Source organism: Mauremys mutica, chromosome 15 (genome assembly GCF_020497125.1).
Source record: "Mauremys mutica isolate MM-2020 ecotype Southern chromosome 15, ASM2049712v1, whole genome shotgun sequence".
Lineage (NCBI taxonomy): Eukaryota > Metazoa > Chordata > Testudines > Geoemydidae > Mauremys > Mauremys mutica.
The window spans coordinates 811,207-827,930 of NC_059086.1; the positions used below are offsets into that span (position 1 = coordinate 811,207).

Sequence of the window (16,724 nt, forward strand, 5' to 3'; positions counted from 1 at the left end):
TGGAAAAATATTGACTTTAATTCTAAGTCTGATTGAATTTGTGATAATGTTCTCTAAGATTTGAAGCTGTAATTTTGCAGTCTCTGCTATTGTATGTTGTTCAGTAGAATTATTTTATAGGCTTTCATTTTTTTAAAATGTGCATAGATGTGATCAGTTAAATAGCAGAGCTCTCTTGTCTTTATTTAACTGGGAACTTTGGTCCGAAGCGCGTGTGTGTATGTGTGTGTGAGAGTGAGAGAGATTTGAATAGGCTCTATTTGTATGTTCCAGTGACATAGATTGATAAAGCCAAATAGACTCATAGACTTTAAGGTCAGAAGGGACCATTATGATCATCTAGTCTGACCTCCTGCACAACGCAGGCCACAGAATCCCACCCACCCACTCCTGTAACAAACCCCTAACCTATGTCTGAGTTATTGAAGTCCTCAAACCAAGGTATTTGGGACTAGTGTTACCTTTAGATTTAGGAAACCCCAAGATGTCCAGCTGGCTTGAGTGATTTTGTCAGGAGTGAAATGCCAATGTGAGTGTTTGCTTTGCAGGGAGGATGGGGAGCTGGAAGAAGGCGAGCTGGAGGACGATGGGGGAGAGGAGCCCCAGAATGCATCTGAGTCCCATGAGAGGGGCCGGAGAGAGAAGGGAGAGAAGCACAGAAGTGACTCGGATGAAGAAAAGGCTCATCGGCGGATGAAGCGCAAGAGGAGGAAAGAGAGAGAGCGAGAGAAAGAGAAAAGAAGAGCAAAAAAGAAAAGGAAATCCAAGCACAAAGTGAGTAAACAAACCTCCAGGGTCCTCCTCTTCTGCCAGGTATGGTAATGGGGATCCCAGCTCCACTCCTCCAAGAGGCTCCATATCTAGTGATTCCAATGGCTGCATTTACATACTTACCTTGTAGAGCTGGGGGTCTCAGCCCGCCCCCCGAATGCTGTGAAACCTCCACAGCCCCCCCGTGTCACAACACCTGCTTTTCTGCATGTAAAAGTCAGGGTTGGGGGTAGCAGATGGGAATTGCATGGGGCCCCATGCCACAGGGATGGCTCAGGCTGCTCAGGCCTCGGCTTCAGCCCAGGGCCTCGGGTTTCAGCTCCAGGCACTGGGGCTTCGGCTTTCTGCCCAGGGTCCCAGTGAGTCGGATGCTGGCCCTGCTTGACAGATCCCCTGAAACCTGCTCGTGGCCCCTCAGGGGACCCCAGACTCCTGGTTGAGAACCACTGTTGTAGAGAACATATTAGCTGTAGTATCCTAGGCAGAGTCTCCCTGCCTTAGGCCCTGCTGTATGGACATAGTCCATCGTTATGGCACCATGTGGTGCATTGTACTGCACCTACAAGGAAATATGAGCTTGCTGTTTAAATTAGACATCACCCAGCAGGAGGTAACAAGTAAACAAACTGGGGGGAGGCAGAAGATACCCTAGTAAGGAATCTCTCTTCTTTTCCTGTGTTTGCATATATCTGTGGGTGGAATGGAAAGGAAAAAGAGTTTCATTTGGGAACCTAAATCTCTTTTTTGTGAACACCTGTGCTTGCAAGAGACTAGTATGTGGTAAATTAAAATATCTGGCTTGTAAAGTCAAAGATGTTTAGGAGACCCTCAAGCTAACAGACAGTGTAATATGAATTGCTTTCATTAGAAACTGATGAAACAAACTGGTAACGTTCCCAATTGGGACGGAATCTACAGTGAAGTTTGAAATACACTAGAAGTCTTTTGCATCATATTCAAGGAACACTGTCAAGATTTTTGCAAGCCAGAATCTGAGTTACCTTAAGAAAGACTCATTTATCTTGTGTGTGGCAGTCCAGATGCCTGGCCACAGAGTTGGAATTCAAGCTTAGAGCGTAAGAGCCTCTGTACTGAAATCATACGATGTGTTTGCCATGCCTTGCAGCGCCATGCATCTTCCAGTGAAGACTTCTCTGCCTATAGCGAGGACTCTGATTTCAGCCCCAGTGAGAAGGGGCACAGAAAGTACCGGGAATACAGCCCTCCTTACCCTCTTGTAAGTATCTGCAATCAGCCAATTGTGGGAAAAGCTGCTCTCTCTTGCACTGGGTTGGAAATGCTGCAGGCTTTGCACATAGAGACCTGTCTTATGGACTCCTGGATTTGCCTCCAGACGCTGAGCCCCTTCCATCTTTCATTTTTTCCCATTTCTTCTAAAAATTAAATCATTACATCGAATGTCCCCTTTGGCCTTCCCTTGTCAACATGAAACAACCACTTCCCAACAAAGAGACAGGGAAGAGCAGAAGGAAATGAGCAAATAAATGCAGGTGCCGCATGCAGTTATATTGGGAACTCAGCCTGAAGCAGGTGTGGTTTTCTTTCAGAGGCCGTGGGCCTTTGAATCCAGAGGGGACCCTGATGAATACTGGTGATTCCCTCTTCAAGGAGCTATCTATTGCCAGGCTTTAATCCTGTAGGGTAGTGGCTGGGAGAAGGGAGATGACATGAGTTCACCTTTCAGTGTCGTCTCCTAGTTCTGTCCGATGGCTCCTTTACACCCCTTCTAACTGCACTTTGCATGTAGTCTTGATGAGGAGCTTGTCTGTCTCTCCAGAGTCCCGAAGGCCCTGGGAGCAAGCTGCCAGGGAAGGGATGCATGGTGGGTAGTAAATGAAACCATGAGGGGGCTGTGGCTTTGCAGGTTTGGGGATAAAGACTGCTCTACTTCCACAATTCCTTGGCAAGTCTGGCAAGAGGGCATGCCCCAGGGACCTGCTGTGCGTCAGCCATCACCATGCTGTTTCAGATTGGTCTTAGCTTCATTGTTAACCCTTCCTGTCTGTCTACTTTTTTCAGTCTCACCAGCAGTATCAGTCCTCTCACAGTGCCCCCTTGCCAAAGAAGAGCTACTCCAAAATGGAGGGCAAGAATTACAGCATGTACGAGGATTACGAGAATGAGGCCTATGGCGAATACGAGGGGGGTGAAGATGAAGACATGGGGAAAGAAGAGTATGACGACTTCACAAAAGAGCTGAACCAGTACCGGAGAGCTAAGGAGGGGACGCATCGGGGACGAGGTATGGCTGCCGTTGCCAACACGCTTCCCAGGCCAAGCCACTTTTCTAATCAACATGTTACAGCAGTTTGCTTGTTAAGGTTGATGATCAGTCACCACGTAATGCTCTGATCTTGTAGTTGGATGCATGCAGGTGGACTGTTGTGCCTACTCTGAGCCCCGGTACAACAGAGGTCTGCTTCAATTGCAATGGCCGGGCCGAAATAACTCATTGGTGCTGCATAGCGAGACCCAGAGACAGCCATTTCTTTACATCTTTTACTCTGCGAGGGCAAAGGCCAGATCCCAGTTTTGTGGCTTTATATTTAAAGGTGCATTCTTTCTCTTATGTCTAGATAGATTTAAAAATACAGATGAGGTAAAAAACAAACAAAAAAAAGTGTGTCCTTTATGTGCAAAGAAAACAAAGTCAGAATAACATGGCAAGTCCGATTTCATCCTGCTAAAGTACATTCAGAGTAAACTCTGAAGCGTAGCATGTTGTCGATCCTGCAGGAAGGATGAAACTTTATGTGGTAATTGCCCTGCATTCACAATGGCTGCTTTAAAATGTTTAAGTCTTAGCCACTTTAAGAGTAATTGCTTCAGAATATTAAAAAGCATTAACCCACTTAAAGCCAAATAGCACCAAGACTTATTCTATCAAAAGTCTAAAATACACAGAACTTGCTCTTATAAGGAGGAGGCGAGTGTTTTGATGTCTTTACTAACCAGGTATGTAATATATACATAGATAGATACATTCTGTTAGAAGGGTCACTGAGTGGTAGAAGTGATAACCTGGGACTCGGAGGATCTGAGTTCAGTTCCCTGCTTTTCCACAGATTTCTTGTGGGACTTTGGGCAGGTTACCGTGTCTCTCTGAAGCTCTCTTTTCCTGTCTGTAAAGTGGGGAGAGTAGCCCTGCCCTCCCTCATAGTGGTGTGGTGAGGATAAATACAGTAGAGATTGTGATGCGCTCAGATACTGTGGTAATGGGGGGCAGGTAAGTACCACAGATTGATGGATTCTGGTTAGGTTGATAGCATGGTACAGATATTGTACCCGGCGTGTATTGTCTTTGCCATATTCTTCACTATTTAAATGTGATGGGTAACCCTTACTGGAATGCCATTGACTTTCCTTTCAATTAGGTATGCACTTACGTTTGTGTTCCTTAGGAAAGTGACCCTATGTTGTATTAGTAGACTTAAAAAGCCTCAGCACGCCCTCGCAAACTCATTGATCTCACTAGCAGCAACTAAGAGATCATTTGCTGTCATAAGCTGATCTGATTGTCGTCTGGAAGTGAGACTATATGTTACTCCTGTGAACTGACTTGGTACCTACTCCAAAGACAGTCACGTGGTGCCACGTGGCTGTCTGAGTGTTCAAGTACCGCGGTAGCAGACTGACGTTTGTTTGCTTGCTCTACAGGCAGTCGAGGCCGAGGCCGAGGATACCGAGGGCGTGGAGGCAGAGGTGGAATGAGAGGGCGAGGCATGGGCCGAGGAGGCCGGGGGAGAGGGAGAGGCGAACATCCGGAAGAGGAGGAGGAGATTTATGAGGAAGAAATGGAAGTAAGGCCCATTACTGTCTGTATCTGAGTCCCCCAGAGGGGGGAGCGTTAACGGGGAGAACATTCCTTTCTGGAATTAGAAGCGGTGGGGTGAGCGTCAGTTTTGGGCCCAGAGTCCGGTGCCCTGAGCGCTCTGTTCTTTCTGAATTGCAGTATGGTGACAATGAAGAGCCAATGGGTGACGAGGAGTACGACGACTATTCGAAAGAGCTGAACCAGTACCGGAGGAGCAAAGAGGGCAGAGGGCGAGGTACAGACTGAGCCCAGAGCAGAGGGAATTAGGTGGTGCTCGTGGGCTCTGCGCAATGCGGAGAGTGGAGCCAGCCTGTGGTATCATAATGGTCAGGTTTTATTTGAGGGGAAGCGTATAAATAATGAGGCTGTTTTACTCTGTTTCAGGTGTAAATCGGGGGCGTGGCCGTGGCCCCAGGGGGAGAGGGAGCAAGGGGATGGGCAGGGGGAGAGGAAGAGGTGGCAGCAGAAGTGGAATGGGGAAAGGTGGCGGAATGAACGACGACGACGATTACTATGATGAAGACATGGGGGTAAGCAGCTCGGGGAGCCCTTGTTAGGGTTCATGTCACTAAGTGTATGCACTGATCTTACAGTCAGAAAAATGACCCCCATTCCCCACCCACCGAAAAGACGATCTCTGAAATACCTTGAAATGAGCCCAAAGTCTAGACTTCATATTTGTGTATTTCCCAGCAGAGTAAAAATGGGACTGGCCCAGGCTTCGTGACAATAAGCCCTTTTCTAGGCAGGATGGATTTTTCAGATTCGGATGGGTTGACTGACAAGCCAAGTTGAAATCTGTCTCTCCATCTAGCTACAGTCAGTCAGGCTGCGAGTCTTATGCTCCCTTCATGCAAACTTCGAAATGCATGTTGTAGGGAGGTTATTGTAGGTTAATTTCTTTCCATGGCTAGGATTTGCCTCTTCATGCTTGTTAACTACACCCTTACAATTCCTGCAGGATGGAGGAGGTGGTGGAAATTACAGGCGGAATGACCATGATAAACCCCACCAGCAGTCGGATAAAAAAGGAAAAGTTATCTGCAAATACTTTGTGGAAGGCAGGTGTACCTGGGTAAGGAGATAATTAATGGTGGCCTTGACTTTACTGTTAAGCATTTCTTTAGTACCTAAAATGCATCCAGGTCTGTACAAGATATAGACTGAATCGTATGTGGTCCTTGACTGAGACCTACGTGGTCTAGAACATAGAGTCTAGAATACATGTTGAAAGTGATAATATGCTGAGTGCTAGGAGCGTTACACCAAGTGTAAGGAAAATCAAGCGTGCAAACGCCAATCTGAGACAAACGCTTGCTTTACTTTCTGCTTCCTGATTCTCCGATTTTAAAAACACAAGATGATGGTGGTACACAGAGCCCAGTTTTCAAGGATTTCAGGGCCAGAACCCCAGCAGAGAATCAGTTCCATAACAAGTGCCTTATAGGTGTTAGCTGCCCCTTGTTATTGTGTATGCTTTATTGTTTCATTAACGGTGCGGGGGTTGTACTTTTTCTATACAGGGGGAACATTGCAATTTCAGCCATGACATCGAGCTACCAAAGAAGCGGGAACTGTGCAAGTTTTACATCACGGGTTACTGTGCGAGGGCGGAGAATTGCCCTTACATGCATGATATCCTTTCCTCTTGTTACTGTGTTCCCTGTCACCACGGAGATCAGTGGCTAAGTCAGTCGTGTGCAGCCCTGTGCAACAGGGAAAAATGGGCCAGAAGAGTAGGTCCCTGCACCAAGCAGCTTATGATCTATAGGCAAGTGCCTGTATGATATTGGTTCCCAGAATGTGGGGTGCACCCGCTTGTGGGAGGGGGCCGTGAAGGGCTAGCTGATGATGTAGACAGGCCTCTCCTTTGTTCTTCAGTCTCAGCTTTCGTTTTAAAAAAAGTCAATCTCTAGCTGTTAGAATTGCCGACAAATCCTTCACGTTGTGATCTGAGTTAACTGATGCAGAGACGTCTGCCTAAGTTTGCAGAGAGCCTGAAACAATAACGGGGGGAGAGACTACCCTGAGTGTAACCTATGCCTGCCTGAGCCTGCAGAGAGCCTGAATGCTGAGGTGTGAACAGCCCCATTCGTTTCAGTGGGTGCTGACTCAGATGCCAGTGATGGCATGTTCATTATTTCACTGCTCACTGGAGTGTGTCAGAAAGGAAGGGAAGGGTCCCATGATGAAGACCTGCACTAATGTTTCCCCAGGGGGAGGGAGGCTAGGACTAGCCATGGGAGTGTGGAAGATGTGTACCGTAAGATGTGTAGGCTTTTAACAGTGTATGACAGCTGCAGGGACATGAGTGAAGGCGGACTCAGCTTGTGAACAATACAGTATGGAGTAAGCACAAGGGAATGGGGTCTTCAGGCCACAGAGCTGCACAGAGCAGGTGGGTTTGCAGGAGTTTTAGAAAAGGAAAATGTGGGGTGTGGGGCAGTTGTGCTTTATTTTCAGTGTTGAGACTGCAGAGATTTCACATGCTTAGTAAAAATGTACCATTGGTGCAGCATTGTTAAAAATAACCTGTCTGCCCATTGACAGATTTTTTATTAATTACTCAAAGGAGTTTTATTTTCCTTAACACTTTGTACGAGACTTTCCTTGTAAACTGTTCCACACCACTGGGAACTGTATCAATGGGGACGACTGCATGTTTTCCCATGAGCCGCTCACAGACGAAACACGGGAGCTGCTGGACAAGGTAAAAGGGAATGTTAATGCGGGTTCCTTTCCGAGTGGCTCTCTTGCCTTGGCTGATTTTGCTGCCCAAGGGAGACTTTCACAGCAAGGAAAGAGGAGTTTGTAAGGTGGGGTAGCGAGGGGGTCATTTGGAGTTCCGAGATTGAATTCTGAACAGGGAAGTGCAGGGAGCCTGGTCTGACTCTGCAGAGCAGAAGCCCCATCGTTTGGGACACTTTCAGCTTGCTAGAACACTAGTTTAATGTACAGTAAGAGACAAGCCTGTGCTGACAGACTCTCATATGGAACCTCAGCACTGGAGTAACACGGGCCCAGGCTGTGGTCTAACCAGCCGTGCTGAGACCTGGCAAACTCATACCAACATGGGCTGTTCAGGGCGTTGCTTTTAACTGCCTCTCATTTCTCTCTCTCCCTCAGATGCTGGCTGATGATGCAGAAGCAGGTGCAGAAGATGAGAAGGAAGTTGAAGAGCTAAAGAAACAGGGCATCAATCCATTACCGAAACCTCCACCTGGAGTGGGCCTGCTGCCCACACCCCCTCGTCCTCCTGGACCGCCAGCTCCAACTTCTCCCAACGGGAGGCCAATTCCTGGAGGACCACCGCCTCCTCCGCCACCCCCCCTTCCACCGCCAGGGCCACCACAGCTGCCACCACCGCCGCATGAGCCTCTCTCACCACAGCAGCTTCAGCAGCAGCAGGACATGTATAAGAAGATCCCATCTCTGTTTGAGATTGTGGTACGGCCCACTGGGCAGCTGGCGGAGAAACTAGGCGTGCGGTAAGCATGACCCTCCCAACTACTTACGGATGTACTAAAGGAATAACGCTCAGTGGGAGAGTCAGGAATAGGAAGGGGGGGTTGTGTGTGCCGTTGGTAGGTCATTATTCATACCCTTCTCTCTGAGGGTCTTAAAGTAATTTTACAGGATGAAATTCATCCATAGCCTCTCTCAGTCACAAGCAAAACATTGCCACTTGCAGCCTAGTTATTATTTAATGTAGCTAATATATGGAATTTCTTTGTGTTATTTGCATAGTAGTAAAATTCTCCCTACATGCGTCTCGGACACTCCATGGATCCTTTAGACACGGTACAGGGTGTATAGGAACCTGTGTGTGGTTTCACTGCACACAGGGTGCTACTGACCCCTTAGTGCAGTCACTGAGACAGTGTAATCTGAACATTATGTATTTCCTGCTCTCTCTCTTGGAGTAGGCTCGGAAAGGGGCCAGGCAAGGTTCTGCTCCTGACATCTGGTTTGCTACAAGGTTAGCCTGTCTTCCTTGCCCAGAGAGACCTCTGTGCCATGGCATGGTGGTTTAGGCAGGAGGGGGTTGCACTGTGTGAATTCAACATCCTGCTGCCATTTCATAGCAGTGTACAGAAGGGCTGCTGCTACTGAAATTCGACAGTAAAGAGCTGGCTGCTGAAGTTGAGAGATGTGGAATAGGCGCCTTTTGTGTGGAAATGAGGCTTTTCTGGCAGCTCCTACCTGTGGGTGCATTAAAACAACATGATCTACTCCTGCAGGAAGCAGAGCATGCAGCACCAGGCATTCCCTGCAGCACCGTGCCTGTCCTTCCCGTCTGATGGGGACACTCTTTCAAGCCCTGCTCTTCGTAGGGAAATGAGACTGATCTCAAGTTTGCATTTTAAAAGTTAAATTTCCCTCTGTTTTCTTCCAGGCACCCAGTTCCACCACCTCCCCGCTTCCCTGGGCCTGGTGGACCACCTGGGCCTATGCCAGGACCCATGCACCCGGATATGCATCCTGACATGCACCCGGATATGCACCCCGACATGCACCCGGATATGCACCCCGACATGCACCCGGATATGCATCTGGACATGCACCCCGACATGCACCCGGACATGCACCCCGACATGCACCCGGACATGCCTATGGGCCCTGGGATGAATCCTGGGCCTCCAATGGGTCCCAGGCCCCCAATGATGCCATATGGCCCAGATGATTCTCCACACTCCGGAATGATGCCCCCTGGCCCACCTGCACAAAGCTTCTATGATAATTTCTACCAACAGCAAGAGGGCCTGGAGATGGACCCTGGCTTGATGGGTGACCCAGGTATGTTCCTCTTACTAGCTGTCCCTGGGTTGTCTCTGTTTACCAACAATGACAAGAGTTGGTCTGGTGCAGGGAGGGCTGGACATGCGATGTTGGCCTGGTCTCTTTTAGCTGCCTGTGAGCATTTAACGTGCTGCTCTGGGTGGCCGGACAGAACTCGCACCAGCCAAGACTCAAAACATTGGCTGGTTTCATGGGCACAAGTCTCTCTTTACTGCTTTCTTGAGTGTCAGCTGCTATATTCAGCTGTATGAGAAATAACTTCAGCGTCCTGTGATTGTGAATGTTCGCCCTGTTCCTTCCATGGCAGAGGACTATGGGAATTACGAGGATATGGACGAGCCTCTGGGAGAGCATCTTTTCCCTGACCAGTCCTTGGAACCCGACTCCTTGTGTGAAGGAGGGGCTCCAGGGTTACACAAACCATCAGCCAACATCCCTGACTTCCTGCCATCAGCCCAGAGAGCCCTGTACCTGAGGATCCAGCAAAAGCAGCAGGAAGAGGAGGAGAGGGCTCGGAGACTGGCCGAGAGCAGTAAGCAGGAGCGGGAGAATGAGGAAGGCAAGTGACAGAGCAGCAGCAGACTTGTTCAAAGATGTGTCCGTGAAGGATGCCCCTGCACAAGCTACCCTATCCCCCAGGGGCTCCACACCAGCCTATCCTGCTACCCTGGCTTAGGCCCTTGGCCTGTTTCCTCCCAGAGTCCAGTGGCTCCATTTCTGGTGGACTGGAGTTGGTTGCTGCCTTCCCCCTGCATGTGGGCTGTGGGCACTGGCACATCTGAATTTCCATGCTGTGCTTGCCACATTCCTATGCTTGCAGGTCTCTCAGTGACAGAGACAAGAATGCTATCCCAGATCTGTCTTTGCCCAGCCCTTCCCTATGAGGGCTAAGGTGTCTTGGGGGACAGACATTCTCCCTGTTTTCCAAATGGCAGCCCTGTGGGAATGTCATTCTGCGTCCCATCCCTTCCGTCCCCAGCTCCTCTTGGAACATACTCGACAGCTCAGGCTGGCGGTGGAGTTTGTGCTTTTATTTTACAAATGACAAATCTTAAAACAAAAAGAGGAGCTCTAGAGATTCAGCGCCTGGTGCCAGCGTGGGCCCCGCGTGGGAGCTGGGGAGATAGGCTCTGCAGATGGCCATCTCGGTCTTGTAGTGAGGGGCACTGGAGGTTTCTGAAGAACATGCACTCGGGTCTTTTCCCAATAAATCTCCCAAGCACTGATTCAGAAACTCCCTTCGTAGGGAGGGCCTGGGGCGAGTGCCAAAAGTCATGAAGGAAGAAATAGGTGAGAGGAAGAATGGCAGGAGTACGCTACAGAAATAAGAGCAGCTGGCTGAAAGATTCAGCAAAGCCAATGTAGTTTGGTGAGGTTGGGTGCCTGCTAAGTGTTTGTGGATCCCCCTTTCTAGCATTGTAGCACTGTGAGCTGCCAAGGAGTTGAGGGAGCTGCGTGTTAGTGTGAGACCAGTTGCTGCAGACCCTAACAACTAGTTACCCTGCGGTTAGCTGTAGTTGCGCACACTATGGTATTTGCTTACTCTCTCCTCCTTGTTCCCAGGTGATCCTGGCAACTGGTATTCCAGTGATGAGGATGACGGTGGAAGTAGCGTCACTTCCATACTGAAAACGCTAAGGCAGCAAAGTTCAAGCAGGCCTCACGCCCAGGCATCCCATGGAGAAATCAGTGGCGGTATCGGCCCATCCTCAGGTGTGAGTGACCCTCGCCTGCAGAAGGCCCAGCCAGCAGGGAACAGTCGGCCTGCGGATCCACGTGTGCTGCGGGACCCCAGGCTGTCTCGAAATGCCGATACTTGTGGTCCATCTAGCACTGGGGAGGCAGGGCCCACTGACCCGAGACTAGCACGACACATTCCCACGCCTGCCCTGAAACCGGATGCCCCTCATTCCAGCTCTGCTGCCAGTCAGAAGGCTGCCTTGGTTCCTGAGGAGGAGGAAGGGGAAAGAGCACTAAGGGACAAACCGGTCAATATCCCCTTAGACGCACTGCCAGCCCACGCTCTGCGGGACCCCAGGTCTCAACTGCAGCAGTTCAGCCACATAAAGAAAGACGTGATCCTGAACAAGCCAAACTTTGCCCGAATGGTCCTGTGGAGCCCCGAGGATCTGATTCCACTGCCTGTCCCAAAGCAAGAATTTGTTCCTGTCCCAGCTGCTCTCCAGACATTACCTGCCCTTGACCCACGACTCAACAGGCCCCAAAATGCAGGCCTTTCTGACCCCAGGCAACGAGGGGCAGCAGCCCAAGCAGAGCCTGCCACCGGTTCTGGCACCAACATCCCTGACTTCGAGCTGTTGTCAAGAATATTAAAGACTGTGAATGCGTCTGGCAGTCCAGGGCCTGGGCAGAGCGATAAACCGAGTGACCCTCGGATGCGCAAAGCATCAGCCGATCCCAGGTTACAGAAACCTGCAGAGCCAGCAGCTGCCAGAGCTGCTAAACCTGTGGAGCCAGCTCAGCCAACAGCTGCTACCACGCCCAGCAGCGAGACAGCTCCCACCATTGCTCCCTACGACCCCAGGCTGCTGACAGCTGGCGGACTAAGCAAAGGCAGTAGCCAAAGCAGTGTGCTCAGTGGGATTAGCCTGTATGACCCCAGGACTCCCAGTTCAGGTGGCAAAGCCGCAGAGTCTCCCAGCGAAGGGACTGCATCGTTGAAAGGCCCAGAGGCCAGCAAGACCGCTAACAAGGCCAAGGAGCCTCTGTTTGTGCGCAGGTCTGCGCTGGATCAGCCCGAGGCCGAGAAGGCAAGCGCTGAGCTTGCAACAGACAGATACAATAGTTATAACAGGCCGCGTTCCAAGGCCTCCTCCACCGCCCCCGCCACCTCCTCCACACCTGCCCAGGAGACTGCACCTCAGCCAGGGGTTCATAACCTCCCTGTGCCCTCCGTCTATGGCATGGTTAAGCAGACCACAAAGCCTGGGTCAGGCAGCCCCTTTGCAGGGAACAGTCCTGCCCAGGACAGTGAGCAGCAGGATGCTGGGTCTCTGAAAGATGTTTTTAAGGGCTTTGATCCCACAGCTTCACCGTTCTGCCAGTAGTATTACAGGACTGACCTTGCGTCCAGGTATTGAAGAACAGCGCGCAGTGTTGGTAACTTTTTTTGTATTCCATTAGTGCTCACTTTAGCCATATAACATGTATATAAATCATTTGGGTTCTGGTCCGTGCTGTAACATATAGTCTCAAAGATTCATTTTAAATGACTAATCAAAGTATCCTTGTGCAGTAATAGCCAGCATTTTGTTTGACTATCCCCATAGTTTGTTCTAGAGCTTTCTTTCAAAACACAATTGCAATCATTCTCGGAAAATAATTAATTGTCTGAAATCTCCCTGGGAAGCTGTGGCTGATCTGTCACGCCACCCTTTTGTCCTCTCTCTTTGCAGTAGCCGATCATCTCCCCGGTACTACATTCAGGACAAGGATGGCAGAGAAATGTGGTTCATACGTGTTGTTTAGCAGATTAAAGCTGTGAGCCATGCGGATTAGTAGAATGTGTTCACTTCTAAAATGTAACTAACTGAAGTATTTGTATCATAGTCTTTTTTAAAATTCTAGTACAGTGAACAGAATTACCATGGAAACATAACCATGTGGGATTATTTTTGTAATTGTGGGGGTTTTGTTTGCTTTTGTTTTAAGTAAATATTTTATGCCATTTCCTGGAGGTTGTTTGATTGTAAGACCCAGCTGGGTTGTAACAGGACTCGCATTCTCGAGACCTTCCGTGGATGGCCATGGAATATTTGCATCCCAAAAAGTTGTGCAGTCTACCAAAAAAAAAAAAGGTTGTATTATTGAAATTAAATTATTAATCTCAATCAGATTTCACTTGTATGTATTTTGCATATGGAGGGTTTTTCCATAAACACAAATCTGTGCTCTAAGATTTTCAGTAGATGATCCCCACCCTACCCCACCAGGGGTAAAACCCATCTCCATCCAGATGGGACGGGTGAACTCTGCATGCTGTGCATTTAGGAGGCAGAGTTTTGTCCTATAGTGCCACACTACAAAGAGAGGCTGCTCTCTAGGAAAGATAGGAAAGCGATGTTAGGTGCTGAATACTTTTTCTGAGTCATTGTGTGTTTAGAAGCAATGTGGAGATGGAAGTGTTGAGTACAATGAACTGTGCTTTCAGTGTGTGCAGGGAAAAGCAGCTACCGGGGCAGGGACGTGAGTGATAGATAATCAAGATTTTCAAAAGATGAATGGGATACAGTAGAGTCTGTGGTTATGAAAATGGTTGTTGAGGGAAGGAAGATCTGGGGTGACTCCTTTCTGTGGCTCAGTGTTCTTGCTACAACCTGTTTCAGTGGGTAACGGGGGTAACAGGTTTATAAACTTTTCCAACAGATGAGACAAGTCTGTAGTTTACAGTTCCCTGATCAACCCTCAGCCCCGCACTTGTCTCGAATGTGCCAGATCTTTGTACTAATACTTTTTTTTTTCCTCCTTCCCATGCTCGCCTTGGTAGCCTCTGGTTACTCGATGTCAAGGTGTGTCCTATCCCCTTCTGCTTGGTATTTCGATAGTGGTATCGCTGTGGAGCTAACTGGATTCCGCCGTTTGTCACGTGAATACTGGTAGTACCTCACACTCACAAGTATTTGGCTGGCAAAGCCTGTAGCAAACATGCTCACAAGTATTGGAAGATGAAGACATTTTATGCAAAGTGTCTTTAAAGCATAAACTGCACCAAGGAAAAGCTAAAATGCCTGCACCCTTTTAGCCATATGTTGAGACATGGATCTGTACAATGTACATGACCAAAATGCAGTATCAATTCCTGTGAAATAATGGAAACAAAGTTAAATATTTTAAACACAGTTTTATAAACATGGCTGAGCCAGATGTGTTCTTCTTTACACTTTCAGCCAGGTCAGTGTCTGTGGTACTATCAGGAAAATGTCTATGGAGTGTGAACTGAGTATAGCGCTTTCTTCTGACTGAGGCACAAGCCAGAACTTTTGTCAGAGACCCCAAATATTTGGTGATGGTGAGTGTTTTAAAGGCACAGTGTGCGCGTCGTAACTCTCCTTCCCCAGAGCCTCGCACCAGGGAGTGCTACACCAGCTTAGAGGGGGATCTGGTGCCAGGGTATCCCAGCTGACCCACCTTCACCAGAAGAGAGGTTCCTGTTTTATTGCAAAATATATCCCCAGGGGCTGTACCTCTCTGCCTTGAGAATTCATCCATTGCATCATGTCACAGTGGCTCGTCATTGGGCTGGTGTTTGTTTGCATGAGGAGCAGTGTGAGAGGAAAAACATTTCTCAGTACGCTGGCTGCCGTCATCAAATCTGGTTTAGGATGAATTGTCCCAACAGTGGGACAGCTGCTTAAAAACCCATTCAGTTTTGCTGTAAGCGTTATAATTTGTTTTGAAAAAGTTCTACAGCTAATGGTGCATGTGAGATTAGTATTAATAATGCCAAAATAACTCTCTTCAATTACAAAAACCCAGTCTGGACTCTGAAGTTTTGTTATGTTTGTTTGGTGTTAATTACTTGTCGTCTTCCCTTTGGATGCTATTTGTTTTACTTCTTCCTGCACCCCGCTTTAATTTGAGGCAAAAGGTTATATCAAACTTACTCGAAACGATGTCTCTCAACCCAGCTGGAGTCCAGAAAACTCAGATGCCAATGGATTGTGCTGATCTCTTCGATAAGTGGATGTCCAATGGAGATCGAATCTATTCGAATTTCTGCTTGCATCTCTCCCTGAAATTGTGTGCTAGTTTTCAGTGAATTAGTCTGGCCTGTGTGTGTGTACTAGTTGGCGCACTGCTGAAGTGGTTCACCTCATGCCTTCTCTTGGTGTAGCCTCAGCTCTCGACCTGCAGTGAAGTGGGACATACGAACTCCTGGCTTTGGAGTTTGGCTGGTATCACTAACAAAAAAGAGAGAAGTGAAATAAATCATTTGTGTCGTGTTCCGCCATGTGAGATTGCTTTTAGGGAGAAGGATGTAAAATCAGTGGCATTTGTACCATAACCCTAAAGATTTGTAACAGAAATAAAAAAAACAGATTGAACTCTGTCCAGAATATGAAAAGTGATGATGCTCTACTTTGGAATAGATTCACCATAACATAAAACATCACCAGTCTTTAATCCATTAATATTTTTCCATCTGCCAGAGCTTTAAGAGAAAAATAATAATGCTCTAACTGAGATTGTAATAAACTGTAAATACTATTTCAGAATTGAAGTTGTTGATGCAAATATGTATATACTGTATTGGTATTTTTACAATGACTGTTTCATTGCATGGCTTTGTGGTTTTTTCCTTTTTTTATTGCACATTTGTCTTCCAGAAATGTCATCTATATTTCTCCTGTGAGCTCTTTAATCCTCTATCATTGTATTACTGCCATTAAAGGATGCAGTTATTTTAAAGGTTTGTGGTTCATTTGGCTCAAGCGTGGGTTAACTACAGTTGTGTGTGTTTTAGCAGTCCTGCCTGATAGCCCTTAACAAATTATAGCCTTCGTTTTCACGGGGGAGTTAAAAAATCCCGTCTCGTCTCATTGCAACACTCTTGGGCAGGACTGTTCCACGGAGTGAAGAACGAGGGAGAGAATTTAAACCCGGCTCGCTGTTTCTGTGTTTAACAGTTGGGGGGGGGACACGCTTTGTAGACGTGTTCCCACTCTATTTGTAACCCAGTCCTACTCAGGCGTGTAACATTGTTTAGAGAACAGCAGTAATCCTGGGTGTGAATATCGGAGTGCTGACGGCACACAAATAACCGCAGGGTTAAAGGGATGGAGCGTGTTCTCAGGAAAGAGTTGTTAGGAGGAGGCGGCTCTGCTGTCTGTCCAAGCACGTGTATGTCTCTGCCCTGAGCACCTCTCAACCGGGCACTTTTTCACACCCCTCCCACTGAGCATCATCTCCACGTTATTGGGGAATTGCCGCACCAGGGATGGGGAATGGACTGTAGGGAGTGGCCCTTCACTGGCCCCTCCAGCAGGGTTAGATGGGCCCTGATGGTCATTAGCATCTTTGAATTCTTCAGGCAGAGTTGTGGATCTCCTCCGTGGAGGGTGCCCACGAAAGCTGCCGGTGCCTTCAGACTCCTTTCACTTGAAAATCCCGCTAGATGTAGAGAAGCAGAGAACAGGGCCCAGGAGCCTTGCGCAGGGAAGTGGGATTTCTCCTGAGCTGGCAGGCGAGCTAATCACTGCCGCTGGAGAGTGAAACACGCCTCTCCTCGTTAGGGCTGGCAACAGCCTAGCTAGGAGGAACTGAGCTGTGACACAGGACGTTTCCCAGATCTGAGGAA

At 48.3% G+C, this 16,724-nt stretch overlaps 1 protein-coding gene across 5 annotated transcripts in view; it reads left to right on the top strand.

Moving 5' to 3' along the window:
* The window catches only part of ZC3H4 (zinc finger CCCH-type containing 4), a 29,198-nt gene extending 13,363 nt beyond the window's left edge, over positions 1-15,835 (top strand). For 2 of the 5 annotated variants that reach the window (XM_044988661.1, XM_044988664.1), the window contains exons 2-14: positions 549-774; positions 1,898-2,008; positions 2,812-3,034; positions 4,450-4,592; positions 4,745-4,841; positions 4,991-5,136; positions 5,568-5,681; positions 6,130-6,241; positions 7,207-7,316; positions 7,733-8,094; positions 9,003-9,403; positions 9,714-9,965; positions 10,970-15,835. In XM_044988661.1, coding sequence (XP_044844596.1) covers positions 549-774; positions 1,898-2,008; positions 2,812-3,034; positions 4,450-4,592; positions 4,745-4,841; positions 4,991-5,136; positions 5,568-5,681; positions 6,130-6,241; positions 7,207-7,316; positions 7,733-8,094; positions 9,003-9,403; positions 9,714-9,965; positions 10,970-12,474 — 3,802 coding nt within the window. In that variant the 3' untranslated portion in view covers positions 12,475-15,835. Of the gene's footprint in view, positions 1-548; positions 775-1,897; positions 2,009-2,811; positions 3,035-4,036; positions 4,167-4,449; positions 4,593-4,744; positions 4,842-4,990; positions 5,137-5,567; positions 5,682-6,129; positions 6,242-7,206; positions 7,317-7,732; positions 8,095-9,002; positions 9,404-9,713; positions 9,966-10,969 lie in introns of those variants that run through there. The other 3 variants (XM_044988662.1, XM_044988663.1, XM_044988665.1) reach the window with 3 other exon arrangements.
* Positions 15,836-16,724: the final 889 nt, after the last annotated feature.